Source organism: Typha angustifolia, chromosome 15 (assembly GCF_048772165.1).
Source record: "Typha angustifolia cultivar Huaian chromosome 15, ASM4877216v1, whole genome shotgun sequence".
Classification (NCBI taxonomy): Eukaryota; Viridiplantae; Streptophyta; class Magnoliopsida; order Poales; family Typhaceae; genus Typha; species Typha angustifolia.
The window spans coordinates 13,961,606-13,986,514 of record NC_133253.1 but is presented as its reverse complement, the minus strand read 5'-3'; the positions used below and the strand labels follow the sequence as shown (position 1 = coordinate 13,986,514).

Genomic DNA, 24,909 nt, shown 5'->3' with positions numbered 1-24,909 from the left:
CTTCAATATCCTTAACAATTGATGCTATTTCTCATAAGAAGAAAAAATATATATTAAAATTAGTATTCAATATTAATTTATAAAGAAAATGAAACAACCATTACCTTTTCTTGTAGATCTTATCCAATACTGATTGTATACTAGAGCTTCAACGGCTTTAGGATCCAACCTACTACGTTAAGTATCTACTACTCGACCGCTTGTGCTAAATACAGATTCAGAGACAATTATGGCAACTGGAATTACCAGCACATCACGGGCAATTAGTGATAATATAGGATACTTTGCACCTTCTATTTTCTACCAAAATAGTATATCAAATTTAGTATTATTATGTTGCCATAGAAGTAAGCCCTCCTTAATATATAGATCCAAATCTGTCTTAAGAGATTAATATTGAGATTTTTCAATTAAAAATTGCTCAAATCTTCTATTTCTATCATCATCAAACTTATCAAAAATAGCCCCACTACTTTGAAAAACTTCACTCGTGCTTACATTCACATCACAATCAAAAGTATGTGAAAATTTAGATGCATACTCATTATGCAACTTCTTTAAGATTTCATGAATTTCCTCAAGTTCCATAACACTACCAAAAGAATTAAATTTGAGGAAAGTAAAATTCCATAATACTCATTTTATACCAAGGATCCAGAAATAAAGCCACAACTAATATAAGATTGCATTGTTACCAATATTTTTCAGATTTCTCTTTTATTGATGTTGTCATAGAAAAAACAAATCCATCAAAACTTCTACACCATTCTCTAATTTGCAATTGAATATCACAGAATTCTTTGAAAAATAAGTTAGCGATTAGATATGAAGTTCTTGAAAGCAATTCAGTTATTGTTTGGAAGGTTTTCAAATATTTGCATAACATTCTAGCATTATCTTATTGCTTATTTGTTGGACATGCAGTAAATTTAATTGGATCAGCATAGTGAAGCCTCTTGAATACATTCATATAATATATAGCATTTCTAAGCATCAAATAAGTAGAATTTTATCTTGTAGGTACATCACTTGAAAGAGCTTTATTTGTAGCTAAATTACATTTCTTTGCTCTCTTTTGAAAATCCTCCCACTGCTAGGGTGAATTTCTGAATATTAAGATGATATGATAAATATTTTCCACTGCCTCCTTTATTTTTTTAAAACCATCTTGCATAACTAAATTGATAATATGCATGACACATTTGACATGAAAAAATATGCCACTACAAACAAGAGATTGTTGATCACTAAGCCGACTAACCATATCTCTAATACAAACATCATTAGCACGATTACTATCCAGAATTAAGGAAAATAGCTTCCCATCAATATTCCATTTATTATATTCTTTAGAAATGCTTGGCACAGATTTAACCCTATATGTCTCCTTCTAAATGCATGAAATTTATAATTCTTTTTTGAATTCTCCAATCATCATCAATGAAATGCACTATAACATATAAATAACCCTTATTTTGTCTAGAAGTTTAGAGATCTATAATAGCACTCATACAACATGAAAGTAAATCAAACATATCATATACGTTCCTTTTTTGCTCAACATATAGCTTCAAGATTTCTTTTTTCTAATAGTAATATGTGACTTTATTGGAAAAATAGGTTGTAGAGATTTTATAAATTCAAGAAAATACTCATGTTCTACAATAAAGAAAGGGTATTCATGCATAACTATTATTGTGAGAAGTTTTTTTGCACTTACTTCCTCTTTGTATTTGTATGACTCTAAAATTTCATCTTCTCTGACTCTTGCAAGATTAAATAACAATTGTCCTCTTTTTTCTACCATGTTTATATTTGTAATGGTTCCTCAAGTGTGTCGTTTCCATAGAACTTTTACAATTAAATTGTTTCTAACAAGATTTGCATACTACTTTACACTTGCTCACTATTTGCCCATTGATTACTTCTATCACTTTAGCTTTATCAAAATTATTCTAGACATCTTTCATCTTGAGTAACACTATTATTGGTGTCATCTTGAACTGACACATTATAGATGTCATTACAATTTTCTCTACTACATTAAAAAAATTACATATGCCATTAATAAAAAAAATTGTCAACTACATTATCTTAAAAATAAATTTCACAAAATGTTCTAACTACTACAGAAAATCATAATGTAATAATGTTCCTTCCAACTATCGCAGAAAATCACCTAAATTTTGGTACATGATACAAATAGAGGAGAGTAAAATTAGAACTCCTCCAAAAAATTAGAACTAAGTCCAACCTATGTACAGATGACAAATCGAATTACAACTACTCCTAAAATTAAAAATAGACATCAAAGAAATAATATGGATATATAAGATATAAATAAAAAACAAATAAAAATGCTTGCCTGTGATGAGGATGGTGTTGGATGGTCGAAGTCGTCGGAGTTGATAGTCCGGGGAGCACTGCTGGTGTCTATGGAGAGTGTAGTTGGGTTTGGAAGGTGTTCCTACCGAAGGGATTGAATCTAAATCACCCGGCAACGTGTGACGGCCCAAGTGATAAAGACCGAGGTGACGGTACCTAGTGACGATGGTGATGATTGGAGGATTTGATCCGCTCTAAGATTAGCTGTGAGATGGTGATGGAGAACCCCAACTTCGTCAAATTAGCTGCAAGGTGGCGTCATCACTGTTGTGGAGTACCCTAACTTCGTCAAAGAGATCGTCACTGCCATCACATGCCGCGGGAGTCGATGTTGAGAGTAAGGGAGAGATGGGGATGGGTTTGAGATGTTGAGAGTGCGACGGCTTAATGTGGTGAAGAGATGAGGGTTGAGGAGTTATGGAGTTAGGGTAAGTTGGTGGGTTGGGTGTGGGTTTTATGTTAACGGGTCAGGTTAATTTTTAAGGATAGGATGTTTGTTAGTATTATATAGTATATGAGTATTCAGATTTAATATCCGAATCTGTATTCGAACATATATGATATACCCGTATCTTGATCCGGATCTGGATATTTTAATAAACTGCTATCCATATCTGTATTCGAATTCGGACTAGCTAAAATATTTGGACCCATATCCGATTCGACTCGAGTAGGTTAGTGGGTCTGATCGAATAAAATCTAATCTATTTTCACCCCTAAATAGGAGCTATGGTGGTGGTGGTCATCCAGGCAGTAGGGAGGAGGAAGAAGAGAAAAGGGGAGAAGGGTAAGATGAAAACGTTGATGGGACAAAATGAGAGCTAAAATTAGAGCGAAAATGAGAGAGGGGTATTGCATGCAACACAACTCCCTCTCTCTCCAAATTGGTATTGTGGCTACAGTGCAAAGCCATCATTTTGCCTTTTTTTTTTGTGTGTGTGGATGTCATAACTCTCATAAGTATCTTTACATTTAATTATTTCGGAGGATTTAAAATTCATTGGAAGATGACATTTTAAAAATAATTTTTTATTAAAATTTATACGAGAAAGATATAAGTTTTTTCAATGAATTATAAGCCTCCTAAATGGTCAAATTAGAAAATACTCCTAAAAAATAAAATTATAGAGAATTGAATAATACGAGAATTACACAAGTAAAATAGTAATCACTTATATATGCATTACTAAATAATTTAATTAAATTTTGTACAGTGTTTTACTTGTATCTTTCTAATGTATGAGTGCTCTGATCTTATTATTTTAATTTGCATTAAAATTTTATTTAGTTCTCTATAATTTTATCTAAAAATATTTTTAAATTTAATAAGCTTAAAATTTATTAGAAAATGACAGGTTGAAACAATAAATTTATTAGAATTTATTGTTGTAAGCTGCAGTCTTTCAATGGATTTTAAATTGCTGAAATGGTCAAATTTATAGGATGAAATTAAAAAGGATTGAAACAACCTTTTGAGTCTATAAAATAAAATTGATGGGAACACATGTGGAAAAGATATGAGCAAAATAATGATCACTTACGTAATGCATTATTAAATATTATAATTAATTTTTATTCACACTTTTACATGTATATTTCGTATATAAGCTCCTATTATTATTTATTATTATTATTATTATTATTATTATTATTATTATTATTATTATTATTATTATTATTATTATTATTATTATTATTATTATTATTATTATTTTATATTATTATTATTATTATTATTATTATTATTATTATTATTATTATTATTATTATTATTATTATTATTATTTTTTATATGAGTTATAAAATTTATTTAGTCCTTAATTTATAATTTCATTTGTCAAGAGTGGTTTTAAAATAAATTAGATAATTAATTCTTGTTCACAGTTTTGATTTTATTTTTCTGTGAACTCCGATCGGTATTATTATATATACCTTAGAAATCTTATTCAATCATTTATAGCTTTATCAAATAAATATCTTTAAATTGTTGAGAACTGAATAACTCTCTAAGACATATAAAAATTTAATCAGAGTTCATATTTAAAACATATGAGCAACATAGTGAACATATTTTTTATTCAGTTATTTAGCAACAGTTTATTTCTACTTAAATAAAAAGACTAACTAAGTAGGTTTGTAAGCTTGTATATAATTTGTGAAGATAATAATGACAAGTCTGTTTAGATAGAATGCGAAAAGAAAGAAGAAAAATAATATTTTATTTTTTGTGTTAAAAATATATGAGTGATTTGCACTATAAACCACTATTTATTATGTTTTTAACTCATTGCCCAGTTTAGTTTTTCATTGTAGCTTTACCTAAAACATCTTCTGCTCATTTAAGTGGACCAAATAACTATCTCACCCAAGACTGCAGCATTAAAAGACTGTTTTTGTCTTTCTCTAGTTATACCCTCATTAGGAACTTTTATTCTTCTCCTATATAATGAACTATGAAAACCAATTAATATGTATGCAATGTATTATTAATTACTATATTAAGAAATGATTTATTAAAATATGTCATACTATTTATAATAGAGCACATTTTGAGTTTTTATCTATGGAATCTCAATTTAGTATCTTAAGAATCCATATTTAATAACTACGGAATCTATTTTAGAACTTTTAGATTATTTATTGTTGTACACAAACATTTTAGAAATATTATTTGTTGCTGTATACAAACAATTCAGATAGTATGGATTATTATTAGTGTACACAAATATTTCAATAAATAAACTACTATTGTACACATATAATTAATAAAATAACATCCAAATTATTTCAAATACAACTTCTGGAGCAATTGTAGTTTCACTTGGATTCAACTCTATCAATAATAATTTTCGTTGTAATTTCTATATGAAACCTAATTATATCATCTTATACAAATATCATTAGTGTAAAACTTTGTAATTAATTCTCATACTCTACAAAAAATAAATCCCACAATCCACTATGTAAAAGATCTATAATTAATACTTTATCCAAAATCTTATTTGAATCCTCAATTTTATCTAAAGTGAACATCTCACTTTATAATTACTGTTTATTGCTGTAGAAAAAATGAATAAAAAAAAATCTAAGTACTATTTAGTAGTTTCTCTCCAAAGACAAAACCAACAATTAATGCCACACTGAAGGTGAGCATGGTTATACTTATAAAAGTATACTAGAGTATTATAATCATCTTATACATAAAATGGGTAAATTGTAATGAGTAAACTAAAATAGGTAGCAGCGCAAAAAAGAAATTCATAATTATTTTTGTTGCAAATCACCCAAAATGTATCGATTTCTCTGGAAAAATATTATTTGATTTTTGGAAAAAAGGACAAAGTGACATTAAATGCTCTTTCCATATAAAACCTACTTTTAGGTCTACCGAGGCAAAATTCTCAAGTTAATATATGGGTTTTATTTTTCTTTTTAAATTTCCCTGCCTATCCGACTAGGAAAAGACGATATATTACTGATTTATATATCTATATCTATATATATATATATATATATATATATAACTAGAGATATATTTTTTTTTCACTTTATATTCCCTACCCTTCGTATCTTTCGCCCCCGACGTTTGCTAGGGTTTCTCTGCTCTACTCCAACCTCGGCGCTCTTCATAGCTTGCAAAAGAGGAGGCCTCGTCAAATTTATCGATTACCTCAGGTAATCGATTCGCTTTCTAGTCTCGATATTTCTCTCACGTATTTTGTTTAATTTTCTTGTTGAATTCGTGAACGGGTGGTTTCACCTAAAAATTAGGGCAATTCTTTTTCTGATTCTTTCTTTTATATGAATCCAGCGCGAGAAGTAGCTCATGTTATTTAGAATCTTTTGTTTGTGGGAAATTTGGTTAGGATATTTTGATTTTGCGACCAAGATTGCTTCTTCTTTTTTTCTCTCTTCAATTGAAGGTCATGTGGTCCTGATGCTTCCATCTCTTGGAGATGCTTGGCTGTGATCCTTAGTAATATGTTTGCATTGTTCACGTGATTATGAAATTCAACTTTTATGGTTCTCTATGTTACCAAGCTGTGAAGTTTACCAATAAATCAAGAAATTAGTTTTTTTTTCTTGGATAATAGTTTGTATTTGGTTTCTTAGAGAGAATCCTGCACGGTTTGGTGTCTTGATCTTCATATGCTTAAAGTTTCTGTTTGTAAAAATTGAGATTTCTTACTTCTAACTTCTTGAGCATTATGGGTAGATTCGTTCTTTTTTTTCATACAATTTTATTGGTAATCTGGAATTCAAATATCTCTCCAGCTGATAAATTTTAGACATCACGGAACTGTTAATTTTTCTTCCAATTTCTACGGTTCAGTGCTGACATTTTAGTCATGTTGTTATATCACAGAACATGGAAACATTTGTTGTTCAATTGTATGATCTTTTCTTTTGCTGGTCGCTATAAGATTCTTTGTTGTCAGTTTTTACTGAGTGATAAACAAGTATGAAACTTGGTGTTCTATAATGAGGCTTCCAATATCCGACCTTCAAAGATGTGAGAAATGAGGAGTTTGGCAATATATATTTACATATATATATTTAATGCAAGTATGTACATATGCATGTGTATGCGCATGTTTTTGAATGTATATATTGCAGAAAGCATGTTAATAGTGTGTCCTATAATGGGACTTTCATGATCTAAGGATGTGAGATGAGGAGTTCAGCATGTATTTATGTATAATATATCCATTTTCTTATTTTGAATAATCATGTATTTGTGTTGCCCAGTTCATGTTATCATTATAACTATTATTCATAACATACTGCGCTGTTAACTTCTTGCTAATCAAACTGTCTTTTGTTGATCTGCAGGAAGCTGGCTGCAACCTCAAAAAGCAAGTGAAAGAATGTACTTCTCATCACCAAAGAAGAAAGCATATCTATAGTGTGTTGTTCAGCTGGGAGCACAAATAACAGCACTCACAGAACCATTTAGGGCCTCTTTTTATCAAAGAATGGTTAAGGATGGAGATACCAGGATAGCAGATGAGTTGTTTAGTGAGAGCATGCGGTCTTGGTATTTTAGTCAAGAAGATATTGAGAATAAATCCCCTTCCAGGAAGGATGGCATTGATCTAAAGAAAGAGTCAGAACTTCGGTTGTTATACTGTTTATTCATTCGAGATGTTGGCATGAGGCTTAAATTGTATGTACTTTCCTTGTCTTTGTTTCATTCGCATGAGCAAGTGATATTTTTTCCACTGTCATGGCTGTTGTATTATATGAATCTACCATATGTTGTTGCAGGGATCCAAAATTTTGATTATTTAATCATTTAATTTTTAGCAAATATGGTTTCTTTTGGATCATTTGCACAAGATCTATAGGTTCACTTGCTTTCTGTGCTTAGACATTATGTGTATCCTAATTGCTAGCTAGGTTATGTGGAAGCATAGAGGATTAAGGACTTTGTCAGTTTCTTGGTCCTTCAAAATTGATCTCTGAGGAAAACCTTTTACCTCAAACTGCTTCATTACACAGTATTTTGAATAGGCCCTATTTTACTTTTTTTAATACTTTTTTAATTTCAAAGAGAATCATGGAGATTTATCATGGGCTGTTATACCTAGGAATTGGTTCACTGTGCATCTTGTTGTGATTTGCCTGTTTCCTGTATATGCATAGAAGTCTCAACTAAGTTCTTTATTTCTGATTTGGCACTACTTTTAGCTCTTCGTTCCATTTTGTGCTTGGCCTATGCAACCTCTTTTACATTGTCGCACATTGGCTTTGTTGGTCTGTCATCTTTTCTTCTGATAATAAACATTTTTTTGCATGCATTCTTGTTGGATATAAATTTATTCAGTTTCTGGAGGTTGATATGGATGTAGATGTATATGTATATTTTAGGAGATATTTTAGTGCATATTTTGTATCTCTTATATCATACTTCTTTCTTTTGTGTAAGCAACCATGCCTTTTATTTTTCTGTGAGAATTTTAATTGTTAAATTATCTTTGCAGACCTCAGGTAACGATTGCGACAGCAGTAATGTTTTGCCATCGATTTTATCTCCATCAGTCTCATGCAAAAAATGATTGGCAGGTATGGAGCACCATTCATCCCTCTCTCTCTCTCTAGAGAAATCTAACCCTTTTCTGTTCAGGAGCTTTCATTCTACCTATAAGGTGTTGACTCATAGACTTAACCACTCCTTTCTTTAAGTTCTTTTGTCTTCAGTATTTGAAATGCTGCTTTTATTTTTTCGGTGGTTGGATAGTTGTTATGTATTATCCTAGTACTTATGCATTATCCTAGTACTTATGCATATGCACCAAATGGTAATTGAAATCCCACCAACCACCAACCTTCCTCGAGAAAGGAAACAAAGATAATGAAGATGCCGAAAATGTAGGAAGAGACTGTCAATTACAAGGTTTTCTTGTTGACCTTCTGTTAGAGGCATCCATCACATTTTATAGATTTACAAGGTAGGAGAATGTTTAAAGAAAATGGTATGGGCCTCTAGCAGCATTTGTCACCTCTGTGAAGGGGGAAAAGAAGGGGCCGCCATGAGCGGGGTTGGTAAGACATGCATTTGGGATTAGGTTTTGGGTCTGATCTGGGATTGGTGAAAATCTGTATCTAGATTGCTCTAATGCAACTACTTTGAAAGACATAATTTAGACCTTTTGAATCTTCTCCTTACCCATTATTGCTACTCAAAAAGAAACTCTAGTTCTATTGCAATGGTGTGATGGGAGGTTGTGGGTATTGAAGGGAGGGGCAGAGTCTGGAATCAACACAGAGAGGTGGAATCTAGTGCAGATAGATGGTATTGACGGCGGCCAGATATAATTATACGTACAGTCAATCTTGTAGCATTCTCATGTTAGCAACTTATCTGCATGAGACATGTCATGCTGCATGCACTCTGCTGACCAGAAAACAAACTCTTGCGAAAGAATCTTTTATTAATGAAAATTGCATAGGTGAGTGTGCAGATAACTCTATACCATAGGATCCCACTTTTGTTAAAGAATGTTCTTTGAAATTTTTGAGATTCTCCTGAGGGTTTATCCTTTCTTTTCTCCTGTCAGATATTGACCCTTTTCCCTGACTATATACCAAGTTTTGGTTAGTCAAGGATTGCGTAGTGTTATGTCTGAAGAGGTTTGGCAGATATCAGGATAGTGAAAATATATGCTACCGTACATCCACTATGTTGTGCGGAGTTCAAGTTCATTTGGGATTTGCGCTTGAAGGGTACTTACTAAATTTCAATCATGGATCTGGGATGCAAATTTACCTTAAATCGAATATTACAATTCTGATGGAGCCATCTTTTATTAATACTCTATTCAGTAAGTACCATGATGTATTCTGTCCTTTATCATTAACTTTTTTCTTTTCTTTATGATATTCATGGAATGTAGTGGTCCTACAAACTCCAATAAATTTTTTTTTCTGCTTTATCTTTTAAAGCTAGCTTCCCAATGAATACTAAATATTGAGCCATGTATTGGATGCACATTTTTGAATGAGTTGCTTCCTCATTTTTCTTACCAGTTTAATACAAGTTTTCTATTTCTTTAATATTTTCAGAGATACTACTTATTTAGGGATGTGATCATGCTAATATGGTCATGTTAGGATGTCACTTATGAGATATTTTAGTGTTTATACACAAGAGTTAAAGTTCTTTTTTCTTTATATTCAGTAGTTTTATTTAACAGTCTCTTTTTTCCCCAGACTATTGCAACAGTATGCATATTTCTAGCTTCCAAGGTTGAAGACACCCCCTGTGGTTTAGATTATGTTGTTAGAGTGGCCTATGAAACCATTTACAAAAAGGATCCTGTTGCCACTCGGAGAATTTATCAGAAGGTACAAACTTGTCATTGTTCAGCTTTTTTATTGTAGAGTCATCATTTTCTTGTTACTGATTACATTGGTTCAATGAACAGGATGTTTTTCAGAAGCAGAAAGCACTAATTTTGATTGGGGAGAGATTACTTCTAACAACCATTCGGTTTGATGTCAAAGTTCAACACCCTTACAAGCCACTTTTTGGTGCTTTAAAGAAACTTGGGATTACTCAAAAGGATGTGAGACAAGTAGCGTGGAATTTTGTGAATGATTGGTATGTCATATGTGCCTTTCCTTCACTTCTTTTTCTCCCTTGTGATACAGTTTTCTGTTCTGTTGTACTTTTAAGTAGTACTATTTTGCTTGTATATTAAGGCTTCGGACTTCATTGTGCCTGCAATATAAACCCCATTACATTGCTGCTGGGTCCCTTTTCCTTGCTGCTAAGCTCCATAATATCAGACTTCCTTCTGAGAGGGGATATGTTTGGTGGCATGAATTTGATGTTAGTCCTCAACAGTTACAAGGTAAGCTCTTTTTCCTTTTCTTTCTTTTTGTAAATTCTTGAAGTTGTTTTTCTGCAATTTGAATAAAGCTTAATGAATACAACAATCATCATCTCTCATTGAGATTCATGATTCATTTACTACTGCAGCTGCAATCCAGCAAATGACAGAGCTACTTGGCTTTAAAAGAAAAACTGTGTTTGCTCATCCTCTTGGTAAGCCAATCCAAGCTCCTTCGGAAGCAAAACAACAGACATCTGGCAGTCCGGACTCTGTTCTGAGTAGGCCTGACTCTCTGCAAAGCAGCTCAAGCCATGATCTTGATGTAGAGGCTAGGATTTGTGGGCCTGTCGACTCCGAAAAGAACTTTGGTAGCAGCTGGAAGGATGATGGCAAGCACCTCTGTGGAGATGACACTTCAGGACTTGAGTGCCAACCAAGAGACAGTGAAAATTCCACAAGTACTACTGCAGATAGGAGATCTAAGCAACATGTGAAAGAAACAAGCACAAAGCCTGATCAAGTGGGTGATAAGCCTGCTAAAGTAGATATAGTCAGAATCAAGGAGTTGATAAGGAAGAGGAAAAAGCACAGAGAAGTTAGTAAGCACATGTCTCCGGTGGATGACTCCAGCGAAGATGCCTGGATTCAGAGAGCTCTAGAAGCTGGGATTGCTCTTGGTGATGAATCTGTTAGCAAGAAACAAAGACAATGAAGTATTGCTGTAACCTGTACTTTCTGTCATCTTTCACTTTGTCTCGGATCGAGTAAGTCTGCTGCTGGCTTGATATTTTATAGCGACATAGGTCAACTGGTGCAAATATTACTCGTCAAAGGGAGCATAGAAACTGTAGGGGAATTCTCCTTTTTATCATTTTTAATTAAATATATACAGTTTAAGGGAGCCATGACAGATTTTGTCGTACGATCTTTTACGGATCATTCGTTCTTTGGTAATTGTATTTATGAATCACGGCCATTGTTGCCGTATTTTAACCTCAAGAATTTTATTCATATTTACCTCAAGATTTGTAAATTTCACCACAGTTTAGTAATTGAAAATTTAATTTTTAGTGGAAAAAAAATAGTTTTGGAGGTACGGTTTGGAGCCCACTTCATTCTCATATCTTAATATGTCTTCTGCAAATTCTTTTGAGTTAGTCTTCTTGCTTAGAAGCTAAGAAAGGAACAAATGATTGATTGTTGTGAAGAATAGTCAAGTACAATCAACTCTGCAAAAGGGGCAGTTACCGTTATTGCTTGCGGGTCATGAAATTGTGCTTGGTTGGAATCAGATGAAATGTTTGTCAAGACTACTTTTGTATGTCTTATCATACAGGAAAATGTATTAACAAAGACTAAATTTTATCATTTGTCTGTGTTTATGTGTATCAATATTGCTTACTAGTTTGATAAATCATTTATATGCAAGTAATGACATAGAGTGATGACTTTGATTTTCATCACTCTTTACTGTTGAATATCCAAAGTTGTGTAGGATATAAATTGATCAATGAAGATTGAATATATTTATAGTGTAACTTGAATATTGGTGTTGGTAGATTTAATAACAAAATTGTTTATACTAGTAGCTCTGGCATTTTAAGAATGAATGGTGGTGATAGACGAACATCAGAACCAGATATTTAATTGTGCTTCATAGGTACCAATTCAAATGTGGGATAAGATACATTCCCTCAGACAAATCCCTAAATAGGAAACTTTATACATTCACTGAATCATGCATCAGATTAGGGTTTCAGAATGAAGTTTTAGTGTGCTCAATCAATCAATCGGTCGATTCATTGGAGTTATTTATTGCTCTCTGTTTGATTATCAAATTGTAGGATTAAGCTGATGCATCACGGAATTTACGGCAATTTGCGTTTACACTGTGTCATTCTATGTTTATATTCACCTCTTAGAATTTCCATCTTTTTCTTTCTATCTGATTTTTTACCTTAACAATAAATTTGGTGCAAAGGAATGTAGGTATACTGTGTAAGTAATGTTGAGTTATTTTATCATCCATTGTGATTAAGATTTCTCTACTAGGACATTCATAAGTCAAGATAGAATCAGTATGAAATATCACCTTGTTTGATATTCTTTGTTTTTGTCTCTTCAATAGTTGTGTTTTTTTCTTTCAAAGTTAATAAGAGCAACTGACTGGCTAACAGCGAAGGGTTGTATTATGGATAATTTTACTATATAAATGAATAAAAGTTTCTAGGGAGATATAGGAAACCTATACTAAAGTCAAAAATCAAATAGGAAATATGGCAAAATCAAATCCCGAATTAAGGTCAAAAATTGAACGGTCAAATTCAATTCAAAAAAAAAAAAAAGCCTAATCTTAATTACTGGGCTTATAAAACTGATTTGGAATCATATATTGAGAATTGAAATCATTTAGAAAAAGCAAACAATGGAAAGAAAATTTCGAAGTTAACTTAAGTTTGGTGTGAACTGATTTGAGGTTGATTCGTACCAGTTGCGCAAGATAGCAAAGAGAAGTGTAGAAACCTTTTGAACTTTGGTATTACCTTTAGTGATTTTTCTATTATGAATTCGAGAGGTATCATTCACACTTATTTAAAGTTTGAGTGCTAGTCATATATCATTTAGCAAGGATATCCATACAAAGAGAACTCAACGAGCTTCAAATTCATCATTTATGAGTTTAAATTTCCTCATAGAAGATATTTTCTACCAAAATGTGAGGAATTTAAGGAGTTGAATGAATGTCATCAATATTGATACCTACACTGACACGAGGAATTTGAGAATTTGATCCACTTCAAGTCAAGGATAATAGTAGTTTATGTTCACCAACTAGTTTACGAAAGCGTGAAGTTCAAGTACGAAAGTCTGTTCAGATTATGGGATAAGTGATTGTAAATAAATTGTATTTATGATTGAGTGTGAAATAGATTGATATTGAGACTTCAATCAGATTTATAAATTTTTCCTCTCCATATGAGAAAGGTTTTTCATGTTAAAAATATTATGGTGTGTGTTTGCCCTGCTATTACATTTCCAATTCATTATCAATTTTTTAATTCCTACTATTACTTGGTTTTCACTTTCCTACTTGAATTCAATTTATTTTCTTAGTTTGAGTAATATTTAGTATTCATATTTTCGTAGTCATTTAGATTTTTAATCCGACTAGGTTTCGAGTTTACTTTTCTTACTTAGCTTTGGTTTTCAAAGTTCCATTCAAAATCAGTTTTGTAAACATAAAAGGATTAGGCCTCTCTAGTTTAATTTTGATTTGATTGTTTAACTTTCTCTTCCACTCGGAGTTTGGTTTTCCATATCTTCTATGCCTAATTAGTCTAAGATTCCTACATCTCCCTTGAACACTTTAAATTGGTATTAGGATGGGTTTCTTTTTTTAAGAGCAATTGATTTATTTGATATAGAATTTGGGAGCATTATTACCTTCATTTTTCCATCATAAGTTTAACTTGTTTGTGAGTTTTATTAAGGATCATATTGTGTTAGTTGATAATGAGGATAATTGGGGTGATTTAGTCAAAATTAGATCTTCTTCTGAAAAAGGATAAATATATTGCCTTTATTATTTTCATGTTATTTAGTGACTATTCTTATGAGATGTTATTTTCAGATAAACAAATTAAAAGCATGAATGATGAGGATGATGATGTTGACCTTCAAGTTGTGGAATATACTTCCATATAAAAACAATGATCCAAGAAATGGAAGAAGACCAAACTAAATGAACAACTTGGTTACAATATTACATGATAGATCAATTCTCAAACACAATTGTACGTATAATGGTAGATGTGGATGAACATTCCTCCTCCGATGCATATGGAACATCCTCAACTGCAGTATAAGATATCAGATATGTAATTTAGCTCTCCTTATACTAGATAAGTATATGACTCTATGATGAAATTTAGAGAACTCTTTTAAGATGAGAACAAAAATTTCTAATACTCTCCCTTCGATCAGTTACTCAATCTTTGGCTCTTAAACTCTTAAATCGAGGGGGGAGAATATCTATGATTCATGTTATGACAAATCTCCAAAGGAAACTTCAAATCCGATTTAGAATCTAAACTTATCTTTTGCTAACTCTCTCTCATGACGAGGCCCTAAAATCTGCACGTTATTTTTCCTTGTTCTGTTAGTCCGTAAGCTTTGTGACTTGATCATACGATTTGAATCTGATTGTATAACTCAATGATAAGTAATTTTGTCCATGAATTTGTCATGGCAAAAGTAAGGCACTTACAATCTCTCCCTTACCAATATTGTGATTTTACTAATATTTTCATATTGGCTGACTCAGACTAGTCATTCTTTTATCTCTAGATTATAGTTTATTTAATTCCGTAATTAAAATTACTTAAATAATTCGGTAGAATTTCTAATCAAACTCCACATTAATCAAATTGGAGAAGGGGTGGTTGTCTGGTTGAGGAGGTTTAGATTTTTGGATCATAGGATGATAATAATGCCTTATTTAAATATCTTTCTTTTCTATAGTTGTTCCAGAATTGCAGCCGGAATAATATATTGACTAGTAGATAGTCATGGAGAAATTTAGTTGTCATAATAATCATTGTTGATTTGCCCTTTGGCATCATTAGACAAGTTAAGCATCCAAACTAGACTAAACTAATATTAGTTTTTGTTGATAGAAAATTAAGTTTAATATTCAAGAGAAAGAGAAGAAAAACTTGGTGGACCCCTAGAATTTAATATTTGACTGCTAGGATAGTTATATTTTGTGGTGGATCCCTCGTCTCTTTGTACCTATGCATAAAGTTAAAAGTTTTGAAACTGGATTGTTGGCCGTTTGAAAAAATAATATATAATTAATTATATTAGCTATATCGGTTGTATTGGATTCAACTATTTTTTAATAATAGATCATTTTAAATATGATTTAGAATGTAAATTTTTTTTTAAATTTAGAAAAATAAATAAAAATTATTCGCATATGAAACCTAAAATTTTTTTTTTAAAAAAAAACTCACTCAAAACTATGATGGAATTCTAAGCTAAATTGATAAATTTTTATGCTCATAAATTATAGTTGTAGAAGTGTGATGAAGACGCTCAGCCTAGTTCACCATAGTGCAAAGTAGTTAAAAGAGCTCACTGGATCGATCGTTGAGTGAGTTTAGTGAAATGCGAGGGTTGGGAGGAGAATGTGTATGAGAGATAGAGGATAAAAATTAAAAACTTGAAAAGTAGACAGTTAAGGATATCAATTATTAATTTCTTTTATGTCGAACCTATTTTAGATTCGACCTGAATATTTTCAAAAAAGTTGTTTTGGCTGAATTTTGGCTGATATGGTTGAAACTAGCTGATCCTAGATCGAAGACTAGTTTTAGGTCAGGATTAAAACTGACTATAACTAACTCCAATTCGGATCAACCAATTTGATTCGAGATCAGTTGATTTTGGGAACCATGCATAAAATCTCTTTACCTCTTGTATAACTTATTTTACTCTTTCTACCTATGACTAAAATGTAGCTGTTAGAGTTTTCATCTCAATTAATATTACTCTATCTAAATTATCAAATTATGTTTTAAATTTGTTAGACAGGCTAAAATGCCCCTTTCTTATCAAATAAATAAATCGATCATTTTCATCATCTTCTAACGTGATTAAAGGAAGTGAGAAAATTAAAATTAATACAATAAAGTCCATAATCAAGAAAAACTAATATGATGATATGCAAATGCTTTTGGCATGATTCGAAGTTGGAAACTCTTGACACTTTCATTTTTGTATAGTATGCTATATTTACCAGATATGAATCTTGTCGAAGTGTTGAAATTTGCACTTCTCATCAAGTTCTAGCAACTTCACTCTCAACTCAGGGTGTGGCTCGCGGAAGGACAAATGGTGGAGGGATGTGAGGAACTGAATGCCAAGTGGGACATCTCTTAGCTCTTTAAAGTTGTCGAGTTCCAAGGTTCTCAACTTTACCATGGCTCCATTCTCTATCTCCACATGATTAACATGCGGCAAGTCTTTAATGGCAAGAAACCCGAGGTTGGGAAACCATCCAACACGAAACAACAACTGCTTCCCTTTGTACATATTTCGAAGGAAAAGTCTTGTTAGGTTTGATAACCGAGAAAGTGATGGGATCGGATCTTCTTCTAGCTGACACCATACTAGGCTTAACTCCCTAAGGTGGTGGTTGTTGTTTTGCTGATCACCACAGAATAAGGGGGAATTCAACGTCCCTTTTGACAGACGCCCTCTTAGAGTAAGTCTATAGAGATGTAGAGATTGGGGATTCAACCCCTCTAATTGGAGAACCTCGTTTTCATTGTCTGCGTGAAAAGTTAAGCGTGAGATGAAGTGCATCTTTGATATAGAGGAACATAGCTGCTCACAATGGATGCCTTTCAAGTTGTAGATGGAGAAGGTTCTTAGTTGAGTCATGTCCTTTAATCGTCTTACCAAATCCTCATTGGCTTGCACTGACTTGACTGTTTGCAACTCCTTCAGACTCCAAAAACCTTCTGGTGCTTGCACGGCAGTAAAGCATTTGAAGATTCTAGCTGTGCCATCAATCACCTTGGAAGCATGTAAGTGCCGCAACTTGTTCAATTTTACTATCCCAAGTGGCAATTTTGTCATCTCAGTTCTATGGAGGTCTAGTGTCTGGAGGTTAGACAGCTTACAGATAGATTTTGGAAGTGATTTCACTTTTGAGTCTCTAAGATGCAAGCATCGTAGATTAAACAAGTCCCCAATTGCATCAGGTACAATCGTAATCGATAAGCCATATAAATCTAGCACTGTAATATATCTAGATTTGGATGACATAGAAGGGAGTATCCAGGATGAGAGCATAGTAGTGTCGAATGCAATTAAGGTTCGGAGTCTTGGCAGATCTATGTTGGATAATTTATTGGTGGTGCTGCAATTGAGTATTGATAGACGACGAGCATCACCTGTCACTGGAGCTTCATGATTGTTGTACACCACAAGGAAATTTTCCTTTCTTGATAGAGAGAGAGCCAGCTCACGGACAAGGTCATGTATAGAACAACCCTTTATCCTACCAAAAGAGTTGCTTTCTTCAAATTGCAGTAGGCTCCTATGGATTAGCTCGTTGAGATAGTCCTCTGCAACTTCCTCCAATGTTGTCTTGGCTCCCCTTTCTTCTACAAACCCCTCCGCTATCCATAGCCTGATAAGCCTCTTCCTTTTTAGCACATAGTCTTCTGGGAACATGCTACAATATAAGAAGCAATTCTTGAGATAAGTTGGCAAATCATTGTAGCTTAAGTTTAGAATGTTTTTCACATGATCGAGATTAGGATTGTGTTCCAACTCCCAGTTAAGTTGGTCATAGAGTCGTCTCCATTCTAACTCTCTTTGTTGTCTCAACGACAGCAAGCTTCCAATCGACACAATCGCTAATGGCAACCCTTGACATTTGGTGACAATCTTTTTACCACACTTTTCAAGCTCTGGAGGACATATATTTTGCCCCTTCCTATTCTTCCTAAAGGCTCTTCTGCGGAACAGATCCCAGGCGTCATCTTCAGCTAAAGGTTTAAGTTCCAGCTTACATCCGTCATGCGCTAGCGATGCCACATCTTGAATTCGAGTCGTGATGACTATTCGGCTTCTTTTATCATTATCTACAAAGGTATCAGTTAGGTTGTAAAATACTGTTGGGCTCCATACATCATCCAATACAATTAGGTATCTCTTCTCTCCAAGAAATCCCCTCAATTTCTCCTTTAAGTTTCTAGTGTCCATGCTCTGGGTGCCAACAGGAACTCTCCTTTTCCCATATAATCTTATTATCAATTTTCTTAATATATCGTCAATATTATATGATTGCGAGACAGAAATCCATGCATGACAATCAAAGTGTTGTCTCTCCCTTTTGTATATATTGGTGATCAGAGTAGTTTTACCTAGCCCCCCCATACCCCATAATGATAGTACAACGAGAGCAGATTCCTTAGATTCTAACAATTGAGTCAATACTCTTTTGTCTTTATCAATTCCCACAAGCTCTTCTTCATCAATGAAATGAGCAGAGATTGCCGAGTGATTCTCACTACTAGTGCAATTACAAGTGTTACCAAGCCTCTCATTTGGTGCCATATGGATCCATCGATCTTTCATTTGTGAGAGGTGCATAAGATTGGCTTCCACATCCTTCAGTTTATCAGCAATGCCATGAAATGCAGCCAAAGTTCGTGGCCTCTTTCGCATCTTTTCCACATAACCATCTGATTCACTCCCTTGCTGCCAAGCTACCAAATAGAGATACTCATCTAGGATGTCCTCAATATAGGATGCTAGCTTTCGCACTTGCCCAAGCCAAACTTGTAGGACTTGATGGTTGCGGTCCCTTTCATGGCTTAGGAAGCTCTGCATGACAAGAAGTTCACACTGTATGCGACTCATGCTACTTGGGAGTTCTGCCTGTAATGAAACCTCTGATGCTAGTAAAGATGTAGTCGAGTTTAGCACTTCTTGTCCCAAAGCAACACTAATTTTCTTAAGAGTTAGAAAAATTGCAGCCTCTGCCATGTTTGCTTCTTTCGATCTATTCTTATTAATTAATACTGATATGAACTTTCTGATTCTGAGATTCTTGCTCTTGCTCTCTTTCTTCTGCTAAATCAAATCAATCAGCTTTATTTTCATATTTACAGATTTTGCAAAGGTAGGTACATCTAATAAAGAGGTACATAGTTATTATATCACTAGATATGATTTGATGTTAGTTTTGCAATTAATGAATTTCATTATCAAACAAAGTTGTTTCTAGTTAATCATAGATGAGTTGTGGCATAATATTCAATAAAAAGTGGATGTAAAATGAAGCTAAATTTATTAATGAATTCAAACAGATAAATAATACTAGATGAACATTATAATGAATAGTGATGGATGAACATATGATGTCCTATGAATAGTAATGTTCAAATTTATGAAGAGTGCTTGTTCTAAATATTCGCTTGATGAATCTATTTGAACGCTTGAACAATTCTAAAAACTTTTAAGCCATATTTGAAAAAGGATTTAAAAGAGATTCAAGAGTTTTCTAGTCCGTTTGAAAGTGGCTTTTATCACCTATATAATGGAAATGAAGGCTTAATTATTTCATTTAGCCCGACATCAAAACCTTAAGAGCTTTATCAAAAATGTGAGAGAATTTTTGTCCAAGATATACTTTATCACTAGAGCTATAACTTGAAAATCTTAGAGGTTTTGTATCTATCCATCAGCATTAGCAACTTGAGAGAGTACTAAGACATGGGAGTTTCAACTCTGTGAGTTCTAGTAGAGTTAGCGGGTTGTTGCACAAGATGTAGCTAATCATAGTGTCACGGAGCAAAAAGAACTACAATTATTAGCTATGGTGTTGAGATGTGGAATGGGTTAGAAGTATATCTTATACCTATAAGAGCTTATAGTGTACGGATAGAATCTGTAGTTTTCACCCTCGCTTTAAAAGTTTTTTAATGTAAGATGTTACTTGTTTGTATATTATATTTTGCTTTTACTTGACTGTTTTTATTTGAACAACATTTTCTAGATTATTTTTTTTAAATTTTATTTGATATTTCAAAATCATCTTTACCTAGACAAATTTTCAACTAAACTATATCCAATATGGCAATAACACTTGAAAGAAAAAAAAAAAGCCTACTTCCTACTCACCTTGCCTCACTTTCTCTTCCCCAAATTGCTACCCAGATCATCCGATGCTAAGTGGATCCTTCACTATGCCCCTTTTTGTTACAATTATGTAGATGGCTCATCTACCTTTGACCCTCTAGCAGCAGGTGCCGAATTCATTCTCCATGGTGACTATGGTACAAAACTCTTCGCTCAAGCCCTGCACCTCCCTTTGCCCATGGATTATGATTAAAGCTGAGGGGTCCTATGAGCTATTTATTTTGCCTAGTAGGAAAACCTATGCTAGGTCATCATCAAAAGCAACTCCATTATTTTAATTAAAACTCCGGCTCCGCAGACCTTCCTAGAGCAATCTCATCATATTTTACGAGACATTACCTCGGAGATCCCCTTCTTCTCTTTTATCTCTTTTAAACATGCCCCCCGATAGATGCTAAAAAATCCGCTAAATGGTTAGCTCATCATGGTCGGGGCATCCTATGTTTCCTCTTATTAGCAGGTTTTTTTCTCGATCGCTATGGGTGTTATTTTATAAAAACTATTAAGGTGCATATGGATGTAGGTGATATTAGCCAAGTTTAGGTCAGGTCATAATAATGTAAACACGAACACGATCCACTTATTAAATGGGTTTGAATTTTTAAGCACGAACATGACTCATTTATTAAACAGGTTACATGAGTTATTAGACATGAGTTATTAGGTGGCACAAAATATTCAAATTTTGATAAATTATTTGAGGTATAAATAAATTTATTTGGGTTCTAAACAAGTTTATTTGGATTAAATGAATATTTTCTTGGTATAAAGGAGTTAATCGGGTCATAAACATGCTAGTGGGTCATAAAGGGGTTGATCGGGTCATAAACGAGTTATCATGTCATAAATCGATTAGTGGGTCATAAATGGGATGATAGGTCGGGTCATAAATGGGTTAATCGGGTTGATGTAATAAATACGAATACAATCCGCTTAATAATCAGAGTAGACAGATTGACCCAAATTCCATTAGACTAAACCTAAACCCATTTTAAAATTCAAGTACTGTGTTGGATTATTGGGTTGGGTCAATTTTTGCTATAACTTTAGTAAGAGATACTGCATTTTCCAAAAAAAAAAAAAAGAAAAAAGAAGAGAATAAAGGTGAGGATAATAATGAGTAGTTTAGGGGTTTGCTCATAGACTAAGGTGTGAGTAAACATGATCATTAGGCTCGGCTCGATCCGCCCAAAATCCAGCTCGAACTCGCCTAGGTTTAATCAGGCTAAAGTCCGGCCCAAGCCTGATTTAGTAAACTATATATTAATATATAAGTATGTTCTCATGAAAGAAAATAAACTGTCTTCATATAAACGCATTAAATTCGACCCAGTAAAATATAATATTTTTTATATTTAACCTATTATGTTATACCTATTATACCTAACTCAAGGCCAATATCTAATGGGCTAGTAGGCGATAACAGGCTAAAATATTCTAGCTCGGCTCGAACCCAGTTCAACCCGAGTAATTTATGGGTCAGGCTATAAACAAATATTTAAGCTCGGGCCAAAAATGGTCGGCTTGAACCTGGTGCAGCCGGCCCCTCTAGGTGTGAGTAAACCTTTTAAAAGGGAGATTCCCTTTATTTGTCATTAGTTAATATAACCTACCTGAAGTCCATTGAAAATGTCATATACCTACTTGAAAATTATGATGGTCATTGAAAAATTATCACTGATTTTTATATACATTTTTACAATTTTTTTTACCACATGTACACTTTCTGAATTATTATTATTTTTAATTTAAAAATCTGTATATTTACTTATTTATTTTTTATTAAAAAGATATATATATGAATATTTCTCATGGTTTTGAAGGTGTACATGGATAATGCAAAGTGTATGTTTAAAAACAGTATTAGAACGACTAGCTAATATGAAATCTTATGGATTAAATGTGAAAACCTAAACTAAACCCAGATAATTACGTAAACAGTTTGACGAAAATATGTAGGAATAGGAATAATAAGACCTACTATCTATAACCATTTAGTAATATCTTAAGATAGAGTACTTCATATAAGATAGATACTATTCTAATTGCCTCTCCACTTCAAAATATTTTTGTCACCAACAAACTCCTTCAAAAATATTATTCTATCCGTTAAATCTAATCAATGATGATTTAAACCGAACTTAGATTTACAAAGACAATTTTACCTTTATATAAATTGTCTAACATAGTTCAAAAGCTATCTAATATTGTTTGATAACATTAGTGCAAAAGAAAAAGAAAATTCTATATACAAGACAAAATCAATGATAAATAATTGACACTCCATTCTACATATATTTATTAACTTTAAGAACCATCTCTTTAGAATATTTTATAAATGTTATATTAAAATTACCCATAACGACAATTCTAAAAGAGTATATTTCAGTGGCATCCATGGTAGTTGAGTAAGTAACACAGTGACAAGTATAATATGAGATAATTATAATTAGCCTTCCTGAAGTATCATAGTTCTTCATATATATATATATATATATATATATATATATATATATACTTTTAAATTTTTTATTATTAACATAGAATATCTGAACTAAAAGAAATATTTAAAACGACTCTTAAAATAAAATGTAATAATAAAAAATAAATGGACGCTTAAGAAATTTCTCAGGATTGAGGGTATCTCTTATTAAAGGTGGAGGAACTGTGTTTTAATTTTCACTTTAATTGAGTGAATGCCAATATACAACATATTAACTTAGATTAGTATATAAAAGCTCTATTAAAGATGATCCATAATCAAAATATTGTATTCAAACATACGTTGATGCGGGATCATAAAAACATCACACCACCAAATAACCCCAAATTAATTTTTCAGTTTGTCCTTCCAAAACGAAGTAATAATAGATAGCGAGAGATAAATGAGCTTGCAAGAAATTGAATCAGACGAACGTACGTGGAATATTCATTTCAACTTGAAGAAAAATAGGATCTAGGAAAATAACAAAAAAATTAAAAAAAAAAAAGATGGTAGGATACCTCTTATTATAATTGGCACAGTAATGATCAGATAACCTGTAGATGAATGAAAATATCCTTTCCTAGCTTTTCTTGTTCAGGATCGTGACCAAAATTGAGTAGCTTGAACCGCTATTTATACATGTCCTGGGGTGGAGTTTGTGGGGATAGTTGTTCCACATCTAAGGATGATCAGATAACTACTATTAGGTTTTTTATTTTATATAATTAAAAAATGATAGTAGGTGGATGGAAATATTTAATTCCTTTGCTTGTAACTAAGAAATTCAAAGGCCAAACGTTTGGCTTTGACTCGGTATCCCTGTATCAATCGATTTCAATTAAGTAATCTTCTCTATGTTGGATTACTTTGTTGGTACTAGATAGTTAGTATCTATCAAATCAGAGCCCTCTCGTACATATTGAGCTTGATCGATTCAGGAGACCTATGGATTAGGAACAATTAGATATGAACAAATTACTTCTATATATCTACAAAGAAATATGCATGATTAAAGTATTTAAAGGAGTAACTGCAATAGTGTGTGGCCACCTCTTCGTTTTCTTTTTCCTCTTCATGTCAGCTAAGGTTTTTTTCTTTAGGTTTTCTCTGCCATGCTAGCCTTCTCACTCTGAACTCTCGTAGCTATGCCAGCTAAAAGTCTGTCTCTTTCTCTCTCTGATCTTCTTCTTCTTCCTTTTAACAAACATCAGTGTTTGGCTGAATTATGTGAGAATGGCGGTTGGGCTTTATGAGAGGTGATGGGGTTAGGCTGATGGCATCAGATAGATGATAGGCGGTGGTTCAACATTGAGCATTGATTGATTTAGATGAGTCAATGTTAATATGATGATAGATAGTGGTTAGGTCGCAGAGTATTGAAAGCATTATCGTCGGTCAAGCAGCCACATTAGTTAATGGTCTAGTGTCAGTTGGGTAGCGACGTTGTTAGGTCCGAGTCATCGCCTTGTTAGTGATGGTTGAGTCACATTGGGTGATAGTTGGTGAGAGATAGAAGCGAATGGCTTTTTAACTTGAGAGAGTTGAGAGAGACTCTTTTTTATTAGAATATGATAATTAAACTAATTTGTTATAGCCCCCAAAAATTAATTAATAGGTTTAATAGAAAATTAATTCATGTTTATAGAGAAATCACTACTAATTATGCAACATACATTAGATTGTGGTCGAGCTTTCTTTCAATTTAATGTTTTACTATAATTAAATGCTTTAAACTGGACTGATCAAATGCCGAATACCAACAAGCTTCTCCTCTCTTCATGAGAGTCTTCCCTATCTCTCGTGCAAGATACCTTTTTACTCCCTTTAGCAACGTGACCATTTGCGTCCCTCTCCTCTCTTGGTTATATAAAGAGTCTTCCCTATCTCTCGTGCAAGATACCTTTCTACTCCCTTTAGCAACGTGACCATTTGCGTCCCTCTCCTCTCTTGGTTATCTTTTTCTCTCAGTGCTACACTCCT

General features: G+C 33.0%; 2 protein-coding genes across 2 annotated transcripts; one reads left to right on the top strand and one right to left on the bottom strand.

Annotated features, from left to right (window-relative positions):
• The first annotated feature begins 5,921 nt into the window (after positions 1–5,921).
• Positions 5,922–11,758, top strand: LOC140779067 (cyclin-T1-2-like). Its single transcript, XM_073124021.1, has 7 exons — positions 5,922–6,060; positions 7,219–7,552; positions 8,370–8,451; positions 10,099–10,233; positions 10,314–10,489; positions 10,591–10,742; positions 10,871–11,758. The coding sequence occupies exons 2-7, from the start codon at positions 7,362–7,364 to the stop codon at positions 11,434–11,436; spliced, it is 1,302 nt and encodes a 433-aa protein (XP_072980122.1). The 5' UTR covers positions 5,922–6,060; positions 7,219–7,361; the 3' UTR covers positions 11,437–11,758.
• Positions 11,759–16,445: 4,687 nt separating this feature from the next.
• Positions 16,446–23,520, bottom strand: LOC140778781 (disease resistance protein RPM1-like). The gene is made up of 2 exons (XM_073123644.1): positions 23,448–23,520; positions 16,446–19,373 (listed from the first exon to the last, which is right to left on the bottom strand). The coding sequence occupies exon 2, from the start codon at positions 19,287–19,289 to the stop codon at positions 16,521–16,523; it is 2,769 nt and encodes a 922-aa protein (XP_072979745.1). The 5' UTR covers positions 19,290–19,373; positions 23,448–23,520; the 3' UTR covers positions 16,446–16,520.
• Positions 23,521–24,909: the final 1,389 nt, after the last annotated feature.

What these genes read in the sequence shown, in the direction of transcription:
- LOC140779067 (XM_073124021.1), top strand. Translation starts at nt 7,362, where the DNA reads ATGGTTAAGGATGGAGATACCAGGATAGCAGATGAGTTGTTTAGTGAG. An exon ending in CTCGGAGAATTTATCAGAAG is followed by an intron (nt 10,234 to 10,313) that starts GTACAAACTTGT and finishes TTCAATGAACAG; the next exon opens with GATGTTTTTCAGAAGCAGAA. An exon ending in TGGAATTTTGTGAATGATTG is followed by an intron (nt 10,490 to 10,590) that starts GTATGTCATATG and finishes TTGTATATTAAG; the next exon opens with GCTTCGGACTTCATTGTGCC.
- LOC140778781 (XM_073123644.1), bottom strand. Translation starts at nt 19,289, where the DNA reads ATGGCAGAGGCTGCAATTTTTCTAACTCTTAAGAAAATTAGTGTTGCT.